General features: G+C 32.8%; 2 protein-coding genes across 2 annotated transcripts; both read left to right on the top strand.

Moving 5' to 3' along the window:
* The first annotated feature begins 59 nt into the window (after positions 1-59).
* LOC132729333 (phospholipid scramblase 2-like) lies at positions 60-12966 on the top strand. Its single transcript, XM_060715094.1, has 5 exons — positions 60-105; positions 584-724; positions 1389-1468; positions 9120-9195; positions 12761-12966. Exons 1-5 carry the CDS (start codon positions 87-89, stop codon positions 12964-12966), a joined length of 522 nt encoding a protein of 173 aa, XP_060571077.1. The 5' UTR covers positions 60-86.
* Positions 12967-15685: 2719 nt separating this feature from the next.
* LOC132729293 (fucolectin-1-like) lies at positions 15686-19310 on the top strand. Its single transcript, XM_060715022.1, has 4 exons — positions 15686-15833; positions 17077-17295; positions 17653-17874; positions 19018-19310. The coding sequence occupies exons 1-4, from the start codon at positions 15749-15751 to the stop codon at positions 19227-19229; spliced, it is 738 nt and encodes a 245-aa protein (XP_060571005.1). The 5' UTR covers positions 15686-15748; the 3' UTR covers positions 19230-19310.
* Positions 19311-19581: the final 271 nt, after the last annotated feature.

Below are 19581 nucleotides of genomic sequence, written 5' to 3'. Positions count from 1 at the left end.
GGGAAAACCCTGGACAACCGTTTTGGGGGCCCTGGGGCCACCCTGGACAACCCCAAAAAATTGCAGGTCAGCCTGGACAACAAGCCATGTATGGAGGACTTGGAGGTATGTACTTTGATACAAGACGTGAAATAACTTTTTAAATGAAAGTAATGTTGCATACTCCAATAATTCATTGCATATGCAAACTTCTAAATGATTAAAACTAATTAAAAAAGCATACTTATAGGAAAATATACAATTTATAAATAGAGTGTTGTTTAAAAATCATAATTCCAGGGACGCTGTATTTTTTTCAGGAAACTTCTAAGTGTTATGAATATATGAATATTTCTATACTGCTTTTACCTTGTGTGTTTTTTTTTCAACACGATATTAAGTAATGGCATATGGTAATCTATCAAAAAAATATCGGATAATCTACCTCTTGTAATTATATTAAACACTTCAGTATAATAATACCTAATTCTAATATTTGCTTGTACTTGACACGGATCCAATTCGTGTGTATGTGTGTTTTTAATTTACAGATCCTATAATTTACAACATTTATTTAAGTTATATTTTACACTTACCTATGTAGGTGTTATGGCCAGTGCTCAGCCTCCCCCGCCAGTATGGATGCCAAAACCAGCAACAGGAGCACCAAATTGTCCCCCGGGACTAGAATATCTGACCCAGATTGACCAAATTCTCATCAAACAAAAGATCGAGCTAATGGAATGTAAATATACAATTTTTATGCCAACAGGGAAATAAGTCTTACCAATCATAACTGTAGTAAAAACCTATGGTCACATTTGTGATGTTATTATTATCACTATTATTCAATATCAGCCATTAAAATGTCTTTGTTAAGAGTTATATAGTTACGTAATTAAGTCATAGTCAACACAAAGAACGAGTTTCCGATTTTTTTTAATGAAAATTAAGTTGACTGTTTCTTAGATCTAAATTTTACATGAAACCTCTGACTTTATTTTATTCCTTGATCCTTTTCAAAGTCTTATATTGCTTAAGGCAACCATGGTTCACTGATCACTACGCCGCCACCCTGTATATCATATAGGCACCCTTTTTCAGATATGTGAAGTGGGCGTCGTGTATTTCACGTTTAGCCTTGGTGGTGAATAAGCAGCTGTGCTGCTGCAACAACACGACATAATGAATGTGATTGTACATCACTTCATTAAAATGATAGCACGACAAATAAAGTGGGGACACTCTTGATTTGACGGTACACGACAAGAGGATAATTTGTTGATTTCCTCAAGCAGTAAAGATAGAAAAGTTATCTTATTATATTTACAGTACCTGTGTTACTCATATAATATATATAACTTATAATATGATATTTAAATTTCACGTTAATTCATTTGAAATTTCAGTGTTTACAAACTGGGAAGCAAAGAATAAATATAGAATTCTTAATACCCTGGGACAACAAGTTTATTTTGCCAAAGAGGTGGTAAGTAAATTGTATAATTATCTGTATTTTTACATTAAGTACATCAAAATTTTAAAAAATTTGGGTTTTTTGGGGGGCATCCGGGGCCCAAAAGGGGGTTGGGGTTTGCCCTTTAAACCATTTGGGGCCTTTAAATTTCGCTGTGGGTTCTTTCCCCGGGAAATTTGATTTTTTCCCATCCCCGAGGAAGTTTTTAAAGCTAGTTTAAAACAAAAAGCCCTTTTTTTTTAAAATTAAGGTGCCCCTTTTCAAAACCCTAAAAAAATTGAAACAAAAGGGCGTTTTACCTGAGTTTTTTTTTCCACCACTAATTTTTGGAAAAGTCCCCCAAAAATTAAAACCTTTTTACTGGGGTTGGCGCGACGCAAAAAAACCCCATCATTTTGGGGAAAAAATTGTTATTCATCTTTTAAAAAAAAACCGTTTTAAATTTTTTAGGGAAAATAAATAAAAAAAGGTCAAAAATGGGCCGGGGAAGGCTTTTTTTTTTCCCATTTTGGGTGATAAAATAAATTTCTTGCAAGGGGCCCTTTTAAGGGGTTACTGCCCCCAAAAACAGTTGTGATTTTTAAATCTTTTAAAGAATACACTTATTTTCAAAATTTATGTTTCCCTTTTTTGTTTTTTTTTTAAGAGTCAGCAGAAAATTGAAAAGAGACAGTTTTGGTCAAAAAAAACAAAATTTTTTTCACTATGCATAAACTGAAAAATTTGGGGGATAAAATTGAAAAATTTTAAAATGTTTTTTTTATAGATTTGGCTTTCCGAGGGAAGAAAAAACAAAAAATATATCCCCATTTTATTCCATTTTATTTGGAAGGGAAAATTTTTTCCTAAATGCCCCCCCCCCCCCCTTGCTGTCTATGGCTGATCTTTTTGGGTCTAACTCGTAATTGGTCAATATTATAAAAATAACACAGGGTTTTTTGGGGGGTAACGAAAAAATATACCCCCGTACTGGGTTACCGAGGCGTAAGCCGAGGGTAACAGTATTTAAACGAGGGATGATATTTTTACTGTTACCCGAAAACCCATGTGTTATTTATTTTATGTACCCCCGAACAAATACTGTGATGAATCTGAATTTTCTCAACTAAATCTAAACTGTAACAAAAATAAGCCAAGAGAAGCAATTACTAAACTGTCCTTGGACCTTGCAAGTTTTAAGTGCAGCTGTAGGCCTACTTGAGAAGATGTTTTTCTTTATTCCTTAGGCAAAGTGATGATATCTACCAGTCATAAACAAAATAAGGCTGTGTTTTGTTCAGAAAAAAAAACACTAACCCCATTTATAAAGGTTATGATCTGTGAAATCTGATCCTTTTGCATCCAGAATATTTCTAGCATAAGTTTTTGACAAAGTGCAATAGAAAATAACGAATGATATCCTACGTATGTCTGTCCACCAACTCTACTGTATCTGTAACGTTTCACTGGTTAAAATTGTTAAATTATCCTTTGTTGCATGCTTTAATTGTCTGCATGTTCCAGTTTGACACAAAATTATTTACATTACAATTGCTTCCGTTGAAAACGGATGTTTCCTGTTGACTATTTAACAAAAAGATATTTAATACGCGAAAGGGACTCTAGGGTGCAAAGAACTAAATTTTATCAGAGTAATAGTTACTTCGGCGATGCCCTATCCCTATCGTCGAAAATAAGAATGAATCGAGAAAAAAAATGGCGGCCATTTTATTTCATTTTATTTAGAAAATAGACCACGTGACCAGATTTTATACTGTTAAAAAATACTGTTACCTATGTAACAGTACAAAATTCGTAGTCACGTGGTACACTTGCATTAACAGTAAGAATAACTCCCAGAGGCCTATGGGAAATTAACATTACGAAAAAAGTGAGGGGTAATAACAACAATTATAAACATTTGCGCGACTCAAGTAATAATTGTGGGGACCCATTTGGGGGGAAAAAAATTTAAAAAGGGAAACCCTTTTGATAAATTTAAATTAAAAAAAAAATAAAATTTAAACCGGTCTAAAATGAAATTTGGGAATTTTTTAAAAGTTTGGGGAAAAATAAAATACATCAATTTTTAAATTAAAAAGGGGGTTTTAAAATTTTAAATCCAAACCGCCCTGTTGGGGTTTAACAAGTAGAAAAAAATTTTTTAAAAACCCCCGGGGAAATGGGTTTTGGGGTTAAAAAGGTTTCAAAAAATGTTTTGCGGCCCCCTTCCCTTTTTCCCCCCCCAAAAATAAATATATTTCGACAAAAGTTTTTTTTGTAGTACCCCAAAGTTTACTCGCCTTTTTTCCCCTTGTAAAGAGGTTTTTGTTTTGAGGTCCCCCTTTTAAGGGGATAAAACATTGTTTAAAACCTTTAAAGTAAAAAAAGCTAACAAAAAATGATGGAAAACCCAATTTTTTTTTAACGGGCCTACCAAATTTTTTTAAAGAAAATTTGTACAGGGTGTTTTTGAAGCACTTAAAAGGTTTTTTAAATCCCCCCGCCCCAAAATTTTCTGCTTTTATAATTAATGGACAAAAATTTTGTTTCATAGCCCCCATAATAAAATTTAAAATACAAAATTTTAAAACAGCCCCGGCCCCATTTTTAAATACAAGTTTTTGATTTAACTTTTTTTGCATTCGAAAGTTAATGATTTTAAATATCAGATTGAAAACAATGAAGTACAAGCATTATAGAAATTGAAGATTGCAGGCGATGAGAGGGCCTTTTTCTAAATTTCTGTAAAAGGCAAAAATAAGGGTTAAAAAAGGGTGTCCCTTGAAAAAAAATGTTTTTTCAATATGTGAACTTCTTTCCATTTTAGCGTGAATTTGTCCGTCGGCTGAAAACCCCTTCATATGTTTATCAACCACAAAAATCAAACATTTTTTTACAGGAAAGTTATGGGTTTTTCAGCGCGATTTCCCCGGTGCGGGAAAAGAATCAACGGGTGTGCCTTCTCTGACTGTTTTTCCCCAAAAAATCGCCGTCGAGGCCCCCGTCGGCACTGTCGTCGGCTCGGGGGGCCAAAGGTTAAAATTTTGCATTGATTAAAATTTTTGTTATTTTAAAAGTCATATAAAAATTGGGAAAATAAGTTTAGGGTTTTTTTCTACTTATTTTTTTAAAATCTATTTTAAAATAATATTGTTGCAGTAAAAAATTGACACCCAAAAATATAGCCTCAAAACCTTTTCATTTTGTGTTAATTTTTTTCATTATTCCCCCTTTTTTTCCTTTTGGAAATAAAACAAGGTTTTTTTTTTTCTTTTTTTTAATCATCATAAAAGTGTTTCCTCCCGGCCGGTGGCGGATTATATCATTTTTAGCCTACTTCTGTTGGGTTCGAATACCGCCCATGACATTGATTGTTTCATGGTAATGAAGCTATCTATCTAGCTTATGGGAAAGGTCGGGGTTTTTTTTCGGGGGTTTTAAAGGTGTGGGGGGTTTTTGGGGGAAAACAAATTTTTTAGTGAAAATTCCCCGTTTTTTTTTTTAATTTTTCCCCTTTAAAAAAGCAAGCATGTCCAATATAAAAATTTTTTAAAAAGTCGGGTTTTAAACCCAAAAAACAAAAAATGAAATTAAAAGATCTTTTGGGAAATAAACTTTTAAAAATGAAAAGGGGTTTTAATATTTGGGGTTTTTTTAATTTTTCCTTTTTTTTTCTTGATGAAATTTTATCCCCTTCGTCAATTCAAAATTACAAAACTATAAGAACTATGAAAAACATTTTTAACTTTTTACAGCCCAAGTTTTTATGGCTCCAAAGAAATAAGATAATGGACCCCGATAAAAAAGGACTTTCCCTCTACATAGAAGGCCCATTTTGGGCCGTCTTCCAAGGCTGCCCTTGGGGAGGGTCTTTTACAGTAAAAAAAATTCCATTTAAAATCCCATAATAGAAAAAAAAACCTTCATAAAAAGCTTTTTGTTTTTTTAAAAGGAATTAGGAAGAAAACAAAAATTAACCCTTTTAAAATTTTAAAAATTTTAAAACTTTGGGGTTTTCCCAAAACTTTTTTTTTAAAATTGTCAATTTGCCCTATTCTTTTTTACGGGCCCCTTTAATTTTCCCCTTTTTTTTGTTTTGGGTTTTTGGGTTTTAAATTTTGGTTTTTTGCCCCCCGTCTTTTTTCCCGAAAAATTGAAATAATAATTGTTTATGGGTTTTCACATTAAAATTCCTTTTTTTTTTAAACCCCATTAAATTCACTTAAAATTTTTAAATTTTTTCCCCCCTTTTTTCCCTATATTTGCAAAATTCCCCCTTTTAAATTTAAAACCCTTTTTTTTTTCTAAAATGTCCCCAATTTTTTTTACAGCCCTTTTGGGTTCCCTTTTTTTTGGTTTAAAATTCTTTAAGCCCAACCTTAATTTGGGAAAATTTTCTTTTATTCCCCCTTTTTTTTCCTTTTTTTTTAAATTTCTTTAAAACCCCTTCTTTTTTTCCCAATTTTGGGGGTTATTTCCGGGCCCTTCCGTTTTTTTTCATTTGGTTTACAGCCTTTTGAACTTTTTTTTTCTTCTTTTAAAATTTTATTTGTTTTTTTCCCCTTTGTTTTTTTTGTCATTTTCCCCCAAAAGGTTTAGTAAACGAGAAAAATTTTTTCCCCAAGGGGAAAAAATAAATTTATGTTTTAAACCCCCAAAGTTTTTGGGAAAGCTATAAAAAAGTGGGGGTTTTAAAATTTTTAAGTAAACAGTGCGGAATGAAAAAATTTAAAGTCAAAATGGGAACTTGGGGAAATTTAAAAAAAATTGCCCTTTCCCCCCCAAAAAGGGGCCCAAAAAAATGCCCAAAAAATCAAAAAAAGAAAAAATGTTTCCCTTTTAAATTAGATTTAAAAAAAAATTTAAAAAATTCAAAAATTTTAAGTAATTTTTTTTACGTGTTTTTTTGTTTAATAAAAGACTTACAAAATTTTGAAAGGCTTTATCCCCCGAAATTTTCTACTGGGGTTAGCTTGCCCCGTACCAGTAGGGGCTTTTTTTTTGCATTTTTTGCCTAAATTTTGGTAATTTATGGGTTTTAAAACCCCTTTGAAAAAACCCTTTTTTGAAAAGTGAAAATTAAACTTTTTTTTTTGTTTTTTTTTTTTAAAAAAATTTTTTTCCACTTTAAAATGAAACTTTTCCCAAATTTTTCATGAAAATTAGCATGAATCGGGAAACATACTCCCCTTAAAGGAAACCCTTGCAAAAACTGTCAAAAATTTTTGTTTTTTTTTATTAAACCCCATGAATAAAAAATTTTTTTTTATAATGGCTTTTTTTATAATTTTTTTCCCTTTGTGTAAAAGTTTTTTTAATTAATTGTAATGTTGTTTTTTAACACATTTTAATTTTCCCCCTGAATAGAGTATTTTTAAACCAACGGGCCCAATTTTTCCCCTTATTCGATAATGGCCCAAATACTTTATATCTTGTACTTATATACTTTTTTGCCATCGTTCATTTTTTTGAATTGGTCGATTTTCTTTTTTTAAGAAACCGGGTTTTTAATTTTAAAAAATTTGCTTTGTTTTAAAATTTTCCCTCCGAAACCCCAAAGGGGGGAAGACAAAAAGTGGGGAAAAAATTTAAAAAGGCAAATGGGAAAATTTTCCCTTTCAAAAAAATTTTTTTTTCCCAACGTCTGAAGAAAATTTTGGGGGTAACATGTAAAGTATAAAATTTAATGTAACCCCTTTCGACTGCAAATTTGATATATTTTCAAAAAAAAAATTCGCAACTTTTTCCGAAACCTTTTCCCCCAAAGTTTGGAAACAAGTTTTTTTGGGTAATCAAACGAGGTGTTTTGGGAATTTGGGTTTCTTATTTTACATAAAATTTTAAAACCCTTTAAAAAAAAACCAAATTTAAAGCGTTATTTTTAACCAATTTTGTAAATATTTTTCTTTAAATTTCCCCCTTTTATTATTATACGATAGAAAAAATGGCTGGTAAAATTTTACCCCCGAAAAAATTTTTTTTTAACGGCAATGTGATCTGCCCCAATGGAAAACGACGGTCCAAATAAAATTTTTAAAAATCCCTTGTTTTGCCTACCCAAAAGGGTTTTAAATGTCTTACCCCCAAGCCAAAGCTTTCAGAAAAAAAAGTGGAAGTCCCCCAAAAGGGTTTTAAAATAAAATATGCGTTAAAAATCTTTTTAAAAATTTTTTAAACCCCCCCCCCCCCCCCCAAAAAAAACACAAAAAAAAAACAAAACAAAACAACAAATAAATAAATAAATAAATCCTAAAATGAAACTACTTTACTTTCATATTTCTTTACCTTTTTCAATGTGTTATGTATTTTTACTAATTGTTAAATAAATTTATTGCTTTATATTAAGCATCTTATTTATACCTGTATCGTAAATGTTATAACAAGACTCCGTTTATTATGGCAGTTAACTTTTCGTGACAACATTTATTAACTACACATACTATTCTTACGTTTTTGATATGTTTGCAGTTCCCATGGATTTAGATGTCAAAATGAAAGCTGTGATGCTTGGTGCCACATTTCTCATTGTAAGTTATTAAAATTATTATTTTTCACAGCTGTTAATATATTATTATCTTTGCTGTTGCTAAAGTTTTTACTTAAGTCAATAACCTTTTATCTCATTGCAGTTTTTTCCAATGCTTTTGTTATCATTTGCTGTTGTTAAAACATTTGAATTTGAATAATTGCTGTTGCAGTTACCAAAATGTTGCTATCATTGAATTTTTGTATTCATTGAATTGTTGCTAACATTGGATTCTTGTCACCATTGAAGTGTTGCTATCATTGAATTCTTGTCATCATTGAAGTGTTGTCATCATTGAAGTGTTGCTATCATTTAATTGTTGACATCATTGAATTTTTGCCATCATTGAACTTTTACCATCATTGAATTATTGCCACCATTGAACTGTTGCTATCGTTGAATTGTTGCCATCTTTGAATTTTTGCCATCATTAAACCGTTGCAATCATTGAATTACTGTATGTGTATTTAAATTCGCGGAAGCAAATTTTCGCGGAAAGGTCCACTTTGGGGGTCTATACAAATATTCGCGCTATTTTGAATTCGCGGAGGTTACTGCCGAAAATCATAAATTCGCGTAGACCACTAGGTTAAAAAGGAAGATTACTGTAATCATCGTGGGAGTTCAGTTATTTTCAATACCAGGTGTCATACAATACTCTATTGTACAGAACAAAAGACATTGTCTAGCGGACAGATTATAAGAATTGTTGCCATCAATTGAATAAACGATGATTGCCATCATTATACATTGTTCCTATAAGAGCGCGAAATATGAATTGTTGCGCGCTATCATTGAATTGTTGCCACCGCGAATATCAGTTGAACTTGCCATCATTGAATTGTTGCATCATTGAATTGTTGCCATCATTGAACTATTGCTTTATCTTGAATTGTTTGCATCATTGATGTTGCCTATATTGTTTCTATAATTGTTGCTGTTAAAAAACTGTAATAACATCTGTTGCTATCCCTGCTTATATCATCAAAATTCATATTGCTGTTGTTATACATAAATGATGTTACTATCGATATTGTTTCTACCGTTACTGTTGCTACAATTGTCGTTACAATCACTGGATGTTTTTAGTAGTGTTGTTGCTATTATTGTTGAATTGGTAGAATTGTTAATGTTAATATTGTAATGTTTTTACAGAATTTACTTAAGTTCGATTATGTAGGAAGCTATAAACTTATGGAAACATTCAATAATGCGTTCCTAGAATTAACAAGTACTGAGCAATAAGTGTAAATTGTCATGCTGAAGGAATCAACTGTTTGCCCCTTACTCGATTTCTAGTCCAACACTTGAACCACTTGGCCATGCCACAACGTGTTACTGATGTTGTAATTTTTCATTGTTCTGTTGTTTTTTTTTTGTTTTCACTGGAGACTATTTTAGTTAAATCAAATTTTATTGTCAGTGTCATAATCAAAATAATTGATGTTGTTTTCATCAGCAGAAATTAGTCATTTTAATATCATAATTACCAGGTAGTTTTATTTTATATACGTATAGGGCATAATTTTTGCAAACATCATATAATTTTCATTACTCTCATCGTCTCCTCCTCGCGTCTCTCCCCCTTTTTCATCGTTCTTCTTCGTCTCAATCATTTCCCTATCATCATTATTAAAAATAAATTTTTTATTTCAGGACTTTAGTACTTTGAAGGAGCTCAAAACAGGGGCATGCCCATTACTATAATCTACAAAACACAGAAAAAAGAACGAAAACATATAATAAACAAAGCCCGAAAAAAAAAGAAAAACATTAAACCCACAACTTAACCTATAGAATAAGTAAAAAAGTCATTGCGCTCAACTTTTAATTCATAAACTAAGCACAGAACAGAAGGATTTTCAACAAAACAAATAATCATACAAGAGCATGGTAGAAGACACCAGAACACCAAATAATCATACAAGAACGCAGGCAGAAGACATCAGCAAAACAAATAATTAGCGCTAAGAACGGGAAAAAACATACAAATAATCATACAAGCGCCAAGAACAGAGACACTGTTAATAATCAAGCAATATCACAAAACAGATGTCATAAACATAACTTCTTATCATACTACCAAAGATTCATACTATTGTATAATATTCATCATACTGCTCAATATATTCTACATTCTAGTTTACATTTGATACTGAAAAAATAAGTATTTAGAATATAACTGACTTACGCAATATTTGGATTGCAATATAAATAATATAACCTCAGGGAAATAATATTCAATGTAGGGCAAAAAATAACCAAATCTATCCCAGATTCAATCAGGGCAAGGTTATACATTTTGTTGAGGTTTTGGATATAATTCTCACTTGGTAACATGTAGTTTTGGACATATACCTTTTTATTTTGCTGACTACAATTGTAAACCCGTAAATTACTAATCTGCAAAGTATTACCTCCTGCGCCTTTGTTATGTATAAAATGCAATAAGGTATTGTGATATAAACATGGCTGGTTCAGTCATTTCGCGCAAACTTCTTATTTTTATACCATACTTTTACGTATTTTATTTATTTGTAATAGATATACTATGTACAGTGTTAATCGTCGAGTTGTTTGTTTTGTCTATATTATTGTGTACAGCATTATATTTGTTTGTTTTGTTTAATTTCTTTCTTGATTTTTTTTACTGTTTTGAAATAAATTCATCAAAAATTCATTGTTCTTCTGTGAGTCACAGGATCACAAATTCCTTTTTTTAAAGCGGCCTTGACCAGCTGCCTTTTTGTCGGGAAAACAAATTATTATGTGTTGTTTTAAACTAAGTTCTTCAGTAATTAAAAAGCAACAACAATAACCAGCATTATATCTTTGTAAAGCCTTCTTTAAAAAAAGCTATTTATGACGCAGCAGTGACGTTCGTTTCTAAAAATAGGAACAAATAGAGAGTGGACCGGTAGATCAGAGGTATCGAGGGGATTCCTTATTGTTTATTGTTGTTATGTTTATCGTCGTCAAAATTCAGTTCCCATCTTAATTCCATTGATTTGACGATTATATGAAATTTTATCTAAAAATTACATAATATTGTATCTTTTAGAAAAGCTGAAGGCCGCTTTAAAGGTCTTCAAAACACCACGCATCTCGATACCTGTTAGAAATGAACGTAGCAAGTATTATTTATATAAAAAATGTTGAGGTAACTATCGTCTTTCAAAAATATTTCTTCTCAAAATAATTAAGAATAGCTTCGTGTTTAAATAATACTTTCGGACGGTATTTAAAAATATTTAATGAAGCCGTATGTTTGATATGATCACCAAAATTGTTCCATAAATCAATGGATAAAGTAATAAAAAATTGTGTGAATACTTATGTTCGCCGTGCGAAAGTCACATAGTTGTTATAAAATATATCGAAACAACTGAAAGTAGCTTACTATCTTGTTTTCTTAGGAAATAATACCAATTTTGACTGCATTGTTGTAAAATAATGAAAGGTTCGAGAATATGATCAATGAGGCCGATAGACACTTACTAACTGCTTACTAACACTTGTCCTAACTGCTTGATATCGGAATAGTTTGGAGCGTATTAGAATATTAATGTTTGCTTTATTCTCCTATCCAACAAAGATACCCAGACTAATTCTCGGAGATGACATTTTAAAGATACCGATCCACGAATGTCTATGACTATATGCGCTGCTCTGTATTGCATTTTTTCAAGATAATGTTCATCATTTTCATCACCGCCGTCCCAAACAGTGGTAGTCTGAGGATTGGTCGCGTAAATGATAAAAAGTATTTCGTTTAAGTTTAAATTTCAATGCTTGCATTGAACTAAAAACTTTAGAAGCTGATGTCATTATATTGCTGACGTGTTCATGACATGAAAGTTCAAAGTGTTTATGGGTTTATACATAAGTTATTGGGCATTTTCCAAAAAAAAAAGTTCCAAAAGGACGTTGTTCATCATGCAAGAAAAAGAAAAAAAGAAATATGTGTCTTGGGCACCTTCTAGACGCAACTGAGACATTCATTTACATGTAAAGCGGACTCACTGTACAGTTTAAAAATTACAATAAGAAAACTGCAAGTATGTAGTAACACTTATTATAATAAATTAACTATGCGAAATAGATCTTGTTTTTCATTTTAATCTAAAAGAGATTGCAATGTTGTTATAAAATATCACCTACATCTGCCAGGTCATCTGCAATAGTTTAAAGACCGTTCATATGCTTCTATTCAAAGTTTGCTTGTTTGTTATTCTGTTATTTTTCTCTCTATTTTAACACACGGCTATAAAATGAGTTTGTAAAATACTAGAATACAGGTTTTCATCTTGTAACATTCAGTCATTGGGGTGTATAGGACCGTGAACGACGCATTTTGTAATTTACCCGTCCTTTCATCATTTCTCCCAAGTGTTTAGCCTTTCACTTAAACTACATGTATATATTATGTATGAGTTACATTCTTACCAGTTCTGCCGCTGAATAATAATATATTGGTGCAAGTATTTACTAAATGCAAAGAGCGATTATCTGCTTTCACGATTTCTCTAAGTGCAAGAAAAGCACTTAAAATTGTTTATCATCGGATCTTTATACATCTATTATATATATTTATTGCGCCCTACCATCAGCAGAATCGATGCCAAAGAACGAACTAATTAAGGAGTTACACTTTCATTGATTTTGCCTTGATACAAATTCGAGAATACATTTAATCGGACGCAAACATGCTTAAAGCTAATGAATCCCGTTTGGTTAGCTCAACATCGTTGGGTTTGCAAAAAAAAAAATGGTTTGCATCACTGGGTTATCTATAGGGCCTGCAGCTCGAAGATGTGCTAGCAGACCTCACATTGAAGTCCCTGAGGGAGAAACACTGACTGGTCGGCGGAATCAAGATTATATTGACGTTGCTAGTGAAAGGCTGTATGTTGGTGCATCTGGTGATGAGTTCAGTTTGATTGACAATAATATTCGTCCTCAGTTTGTTGCTGAAAACTTGATGTCGTACTTGTTATATTAATGGTGATGATTTGTGACCATTTTATGTCAATGACACTTTAACAACATTGCTAATAACTATTGACATGAGGTTTTGTTTTTGGAATAATGGACGGCATTTTAAATTGAGGGACATGCAACGATGCTGTCAAACTGTCATTTGCATCAACTAGTCACACATAACTGTTAATATAATCACATTTCATATTTCTTCCTAGTTTTATATTTATGTAAAACACTTTCCCTTTCCTCCATTCAGATTTTCTTTTGCCATTTTGCTTTGTATGTGTTCAAAACCTTGTGATCTATACGAGAGACAGTGAGTCTCTCAATTTGTTTAAGATCTGGCTGTGTTTTGTCTTACATTGACAAGACTTTACTTACAATATAAAAAAACGCATCGAATTCAGTATTGCGTTTCTTATCTACATCTCTTTATCATTCGACGATAATGCGCAAAGCAGGCATGAACATTCATGGTTCTCCAAATTGCTTTCTCCACTCTCCGATGAAAGAATAATTTAAACATTTTGAATTTCAATTAGAACCATGAAGGTAAAATGGTATGAAAAGATAATTGCTTCTCGCACATTATTTCAGTAGGAATTTGTGTCCTTTTCAAAACCAGTTATTCTATATTACCAGTGTTCAATACATTGATTATCAGTCGTCACCAATAAATGACTTTAACATGGTTTAAAAATTGAGTTACATAAAGCCAATACGGACTTTTTTTGTTGTATTTATCATTATCACAGCATATACCTCAGTCGAGCTGTATGTTTTAGATAAGAACAATTTAACCTCATGTCTTCCCCTAAAAGATTATTATCTCCCGCTGATGAAAACGGGAGGGGGATATTGTTTTCGTGTTGTCCGTCCGTCCGTCCTTCCGTCCGTCCATCCGAATTTCGTTGTCGCGCTAGTTTTCTCCAACTACTGGCTGGAATTCAACGAAACTTTATGGGAATCATCAATATCAAGAGGAGATGCGCATTTTATCGGCTTGTTCAAGTCAGACCTTTTAACTCAGAGTTATGGCCCTTGATAAGTTATGCAGTATGCATAAAGAGCAAAAATCGTTTCCGCGCTACTTCTCTGAAACTACCGGCTGGAATGCAAAGAAAGTTTATGGGAACCTTCAATACCAAGAGGAGATGCGCATATCGTTGCCTTGTTTCGGTCAGACACTTTAATCAGACTTACGGCCCTTGATAAGTTATGCAGTATGCATAAAGAGCAAAAATCGTTTCCGCGCTACTTCTCTGAAACTACCGGCTGGAATGCAAAGAAAGTTTATGGGAACCTTCAATACCAACAGGAGATGCGCATATCGTCGCCTTGCTCCGGTCAAACACTTTAACTCAGAGTTATGCCCTGGATAAATTTTGCATTATGCATATAGAGCAATAATCGTTTCAGCGCTATTTCTCCGCAACTACTGGCTGGAATTCAACAAAATTTTATAGGAATCATCAATATCAAGAGGAGATGCGCATTTCATCGGCATATTCCAGTCAGACATTCTAACTCGGAGGTATGGCCCTTGATAAGTTATGCAGTATGCATATAGAACAATAATCGTTTCCACAACTACTGGCTGGAATTCAACGTAACTTTATGGGAACCTTCAATACCAACAGCAGATGCGCATGTCGTTGCTTTGTTCCGGTCAGACACTTTAACTCAGAGTTATGGCCCTTGATTAGTTATGCAGTATGCATATAGAGCAAAAATCGTTTCCGCACTACTTCTCTGCAACTACTGACTTGAATCCAACGAAACTTTATGGGAACCTTCAACAGTACCAACAGGAGATGCGCATATCGTTGCCTTGTTCCGGTCAGATACTGTAACTCAGAGTAATGACCCTTGGTTAGTTATGTAGTATGCATATACAGAGTGTTTATAGTGAAAGGAATGTGAAACTTATTTGATTTGCGACATTAAAATATATATATACTGAGAAATCAAACATGTTAAAACTAAAAGAATATTATTTTTTTGTTGAATTGGTAAATCCAACCCTGCAAAAAGACTTGGCAGATATGTTTGGTACATTGAAATCAAAATTAACAGCATGGCCTGAAGGATCTTAGGAAGATTGCTGTTTGCGCCAGCAAAAATTTCACTGTAATATCTTGAATGGCCAGTTTTCTGTTTGTTGTTCTTGACTAAAATGAGTGTAGCAAGTAGAGCTAATTGAGTTGCATCTACATACAAAGTTTTGAGATCATAGGTCAATGCACTTTGTTTAAATAGCAAGTTATATTGTTTGTAACTAAAGGTCCTAGTGGCCTTGACCTTTTTACCTGAAAATAGGTGTGACAGGTAGAAAACAACAAGATTCATAAACAAATCAAATTGCGATGAAATACCTTGTTTAGTATTGAAGATAATGACAATAAACGAAAACATTACCGACAAGGTTCACCAACACAGACGTCGCCGCCTTTGAAGACGAGTAGGCCATCACAAAAGCTCAGCGTTTCTTTGAAAAGTAGTGCTGGAATGAGAAATGAAACGTATCGACATCATCAATGTGCCTTTGGTCTTTATCGATTTGGAATATATGCAATTATGATACTCAAACCAGGCATGGTATTTTGTTCTGCACATTAGTTTTTCTTCACTCTCCGATGAAAGAATAATTTATGAATAGCAATTAGAGCTTTTGAAAATATAAAAAATATTTCTTTCTCATTACTTGAGTAAGAATTTATTGCCCTGTCAAACGCAGTTATACTGAATATTTATTAACTTTCATTACAAAAATATAACTAGTACTAAGGTTCGATTTAACAATGGAGTTACATAAAGCCGGAAAGGATTTATTTCTTGTTTTTATCATTTTCAGAGCATATACATCAGTCGAGATGCATATTTTAGGTAAGAATAACTTAATCATAAATCTTCACTTATAAGATCACTATGACACGTTTTTCGAATTTCTCATTAACCTCGGAATAGGGATGCGGCGTTTAAAGTTTCTAAGTTATTTTAGTTAAGGACATTTTATCAATTTTATTTATCACATTCAAATAATTGTTTTGTATTTTTGTCGTCGGATTCTAAAGAACATAAAGTGGCATCCTAGACTTTCTGGTTAAGGAATACCTCAATACTTTTGGCATCCTTTCATGCATATTCCTTTGTAACAGTGATCACAAGACTCGATTCACAAGCACCAAGTAAGATAGCTGGACAGCTTTCTTAACACACATGTATTTTAAAAACAGCGACGTTAACAACCTGCCTTACTTGGTCCCGGTCATTGTAATTAATCTTTGTAAGATTATCACATATCATGGGTATCGATAATAATAATGTTCATTTTAATCTGTTTTATTGCAACAATGTAGCATGTGCTTCCTTTTCTACTCATTTTATCATAGCTTACAGTTGACTTGAGATTAAATAATGTGATATTCAATTTTGTCAACGCAAAGTAAACCAAATATCAATTACAATCCAAGTGACAAAAAGGCGATTTTAAAAACATCCATTTTCATTTCCCTTCACAATCACAGGGGCGGGGGATGGGGATAATATATTTCGAGCTATTTTAAGGAATAAGATGTAAAATGACAATGTTTCAAAAGTCGTCTTATACTTAACAGTATTAAACTTCATGGTTTGTTTTGGGTTTGAACCAGTTGCCCATGAAAAATCTGTTTTCTTACTGAAAATAAATATTTTTCAGAAAGGAGGATCTGCATATTAATATTTTACTTTCTAATTATGGACTAGCCTGTATTAAGCCAATGACGACAAACCAACATCAATGACGGACTTAAACATTTAACTTGTTATTGGTTACATATTTAGTTCTCTTTAATTATTAATTTCGTGCTTATATTCACTGGTCTACCATACACAGTCAATACAAGAATTTCTTTTAAAACTTGTTGCATGAAGAGCAAAACATCATAGTACGTTTACTTTCACAACGCACGTCATATATATTTGTTTTTGTTAGCCAATGAATTTCGACGTACCAAAGCTAGATTCTGAGATATTTTTGTTCTGGATCAGAATCTATTGCCCATGCACGAAATTGCTCAATATCTCAACGCGTAGTACAATTAGATTGCCTAGTTTTTGCATGTTCATATGACCTTTAATATTACAGAAAATATGGCACTTGGAAAGCATGCTTTTCAGTCAAGCACACACCATGGTAGTGTAGCAGATAGGGCTGTGGACGGAACCCTGTCACAAGATGCGTCAGATAACTCCTGTTTTCACACAGAAAGTGAAACCAATGCTTACTGGGAGGTGGACTTGGGAGAAATGGTTTTCATTAATCACGTAACCATATACACGAGAAGTGACCTTTGGGGTCCCTATTGTAAGTATGTTTGTTTTATCAGCGTTATTATTGATAACGGACAGCTATAGAGCATTTTCATAAACAAGCGCCAATGTGCTTATGTTGTTTGCAAATATCACACGCGATAAAAATACCACATTTTATGATTAATTCATATTCGTTATGATAAATTTAAAATGTGATCAATGTCAACAAATTCCTCCAAATTGGAATTTGGGTTATATAACATGTATTGTTATACTCTTTTCTTACATATTTGCTCATCTATCACGACACGATTTCTTTCGACAGTCTAGTAAAGCTTCCTCTCTGTCATAATTAAAACAACATTATGCTTGGATGATATAATTGTTTTATTTCAAATTTGTTTTCAAGCTGAAAGACGACTTCGAGATATTGAACTGTACATTGGTCCTAGCAGAAACGAATACACGCGGTATGGGTTTTACGAAGGTGTTCTTCCAAAAGGTATCATTCACACATTCAACCTTACCAACACAGTGTTTGGACAATGGGTGAGAATTACAAGATCAGAATCAGTAGTAGAATTCTTTGAACTTTGTGAAGTTGAGGTATATGGATACCCTTCCGCATATCGTAAGTATTTCACACGTTAACATACTTGGTGGTGTGTTTAATAAAAAGAACGAACCAAGAAATTTCGATTAGTATGTTAATAACGATAACGAAATGTGGGGGGGGGGGCATTACAATGGTTTAAATAAAGCAGAAAGTCTTATACATTTGTATTACTTTTGCATAGGACAAGGATGTACCTTTTATATATGTCATTAAGCAAAATGTAATTAAGATTTTTGGCTATCATTTAATAATTTTACATGATTCTTTGAACAACAAAAGATTTTCAAGTATGTGAGAACACATAGAATGAGGGGTGTTTAATAATTCACAACTATCGGATATTCAGTTGCTAATAACATGGTCATCGATAATGATTTCACTTAATTAATGAAGTACTTAAATTATCCTTATCTAGTTTATTTGTTATTGAAAACGAAATAAAATAAATATTGCAACTTGATTCGAGACTTAAGATATAATTTTGTAGAACTAAAAGGCTGATAGGTAAACATTTGAATATAGGCTATTGAGAAAGTCTGTTCTAATGGACGGGAAATATTTTTGATATCGGAGTACTCGTAACTTGAAATATACTCAATTTATATCTTAACATGTAAAAGGTAAACGTTATCTGAGAAATCAAATGAGCCGCGTCACGACAAAACCAACATAATGGGTTTGCGACCAGCATGGATCCAGCCACGCAGTCTGATCAGGATCCATGCTGTTCGCTAACAGTTTCTGTACATGTAATAGGGTTTGTAAGCGAACAGCATGGATCCTGATCAGACTGCGCGGATGCGCAGGCTTGTCTGGATCCATGCTGGTCGCAAACCCACTATGTTGGTTTTGTCGTGACGCGGCTCAAATATGCTCACTAAGAGAAAATAATATTTTCTTGTTTAATTGGCAAATCAAACTCTTCGAAAGGACTTTGCAAATATGCTCTGTCCATCGAAATCAAGACAAACAGTTTGACCTGAAGGATCTAAGGGAGATTGCAGTTTGCACTATAAAAAACCACTGTTATATCACATATTCCTACAGCTTATACATTAAGATAAATAAAAACAAATGTGTGCACCCATCTAACTTTTACTGCTCATATTTTAGCTTGGCGTGGACAAAGCTATCATACGTTTATTTTCTCTTTTTAAGGCTACATATTGAACAAAAGACGTGCAGGTGTCCATGTATTGAACATAGCTCTAAGTCAGTCCTTATCCATCCTCCATTGCGCTTTAATATGCTACAATACTAACGTCTGTTACGGAGCAACATTTCATGAAGACACCCGCATGTGTGAATATCTGACGTCTGTCACAGGCGTTGAGGCAGACGACACATCTATGTTGATTCCACTAGGATGATACTTTTGACCAATTACAAGTTCAAAGGCATAGAAACTTAGTTCTTTTTAAAGTGGTCTCAACGGATATTTGAACTGAATGTAGGACAAAGAACGCTTTAATTCTAAATATCGAATTTTTCTAATTATTATTTTTACACAGCTCAAATATGACAAAATTGATTTTTTTAGATCTTCCTTGCAGATCAATATAAAGATACGTGTTATCTAAGTAATGTCAACTGCATTGTAACTAAGCCATATTCTTGTCATGAAAGTAATGCATAATTTATATTTTTCCCCTTATTAGTTGTTGTGATTTAAATTGTATGAATTGTTTCGATAATGCATTTACTAAAAGGTATGTCTGTCTA

The sequence above is a fragment of the Ruditapes philippinarum genome, unplaced genomic scaffold (genome assembly GCF_026571515.1).
Source record: "Ruditapes philippinarum isolate M1 unplaced genomic scaffold, ASM2657151v2 ctg806_1_1_1_1, whole genome shotgun sequence".
NCBI classification, from domain to species: Eukaryota; Metazoa; Mollusca; class Bivalvia; order Venerida; family Veneridae; genus Ruditapes; species Ruditapes philippinarum.
The sequence above is the reverse complement of the archived record's forward strand: the minus strand, read 5'-3'. Positions and strand labels throughout refer to the sequence as shown.

What these genes read in the sequence shown, in the direction of transcription:
- LOC132729333 (XM_060715094.1), top strand. An exon ending in TTTATTTTGCCAAAGAGGTG is followed by an intron (nt 1,469 to 9,119) that starts GTAAGTAAATTG and finishes ATGTTTTTACAG; the next exon opens with AATTTACTTAAGTTCGATTA. An exon ending in TGCGTTCCTAGAATTAACAA is followed by an intron (nt 9,196 to 12,760) that starts GTACTGAGCAAT and finishes GGTTATCTATAG; the next exon opens with GGCCTGCAGCTCGAAGATGT.
- LOC132729293 (XM_060715022.1), top strand. Translation starts at nt 15,749, where the DNA reads ATGGAGTTACATAAAGCCGGAAAGGATTTATTTCTTGTTTTTATCATT. An exon ending in AGTCGAGATGCATATTTTAG is followed by an intron (nt 15,834 to 17,076) that starts GTAAGAATAACT and finishes TTAATATTACAG; the next exon opens with AAAATATGGCACTTGGAAAG. An exon ending in TGACCTTTGGGGTCCCTATT is followed by an intron (nt 17,296 to 17,652) that starts GTAAGTATGTTT and finishes TTTGTTTTCAAG; the next exon opens with CTGAAAGACGACTTCGAGAT.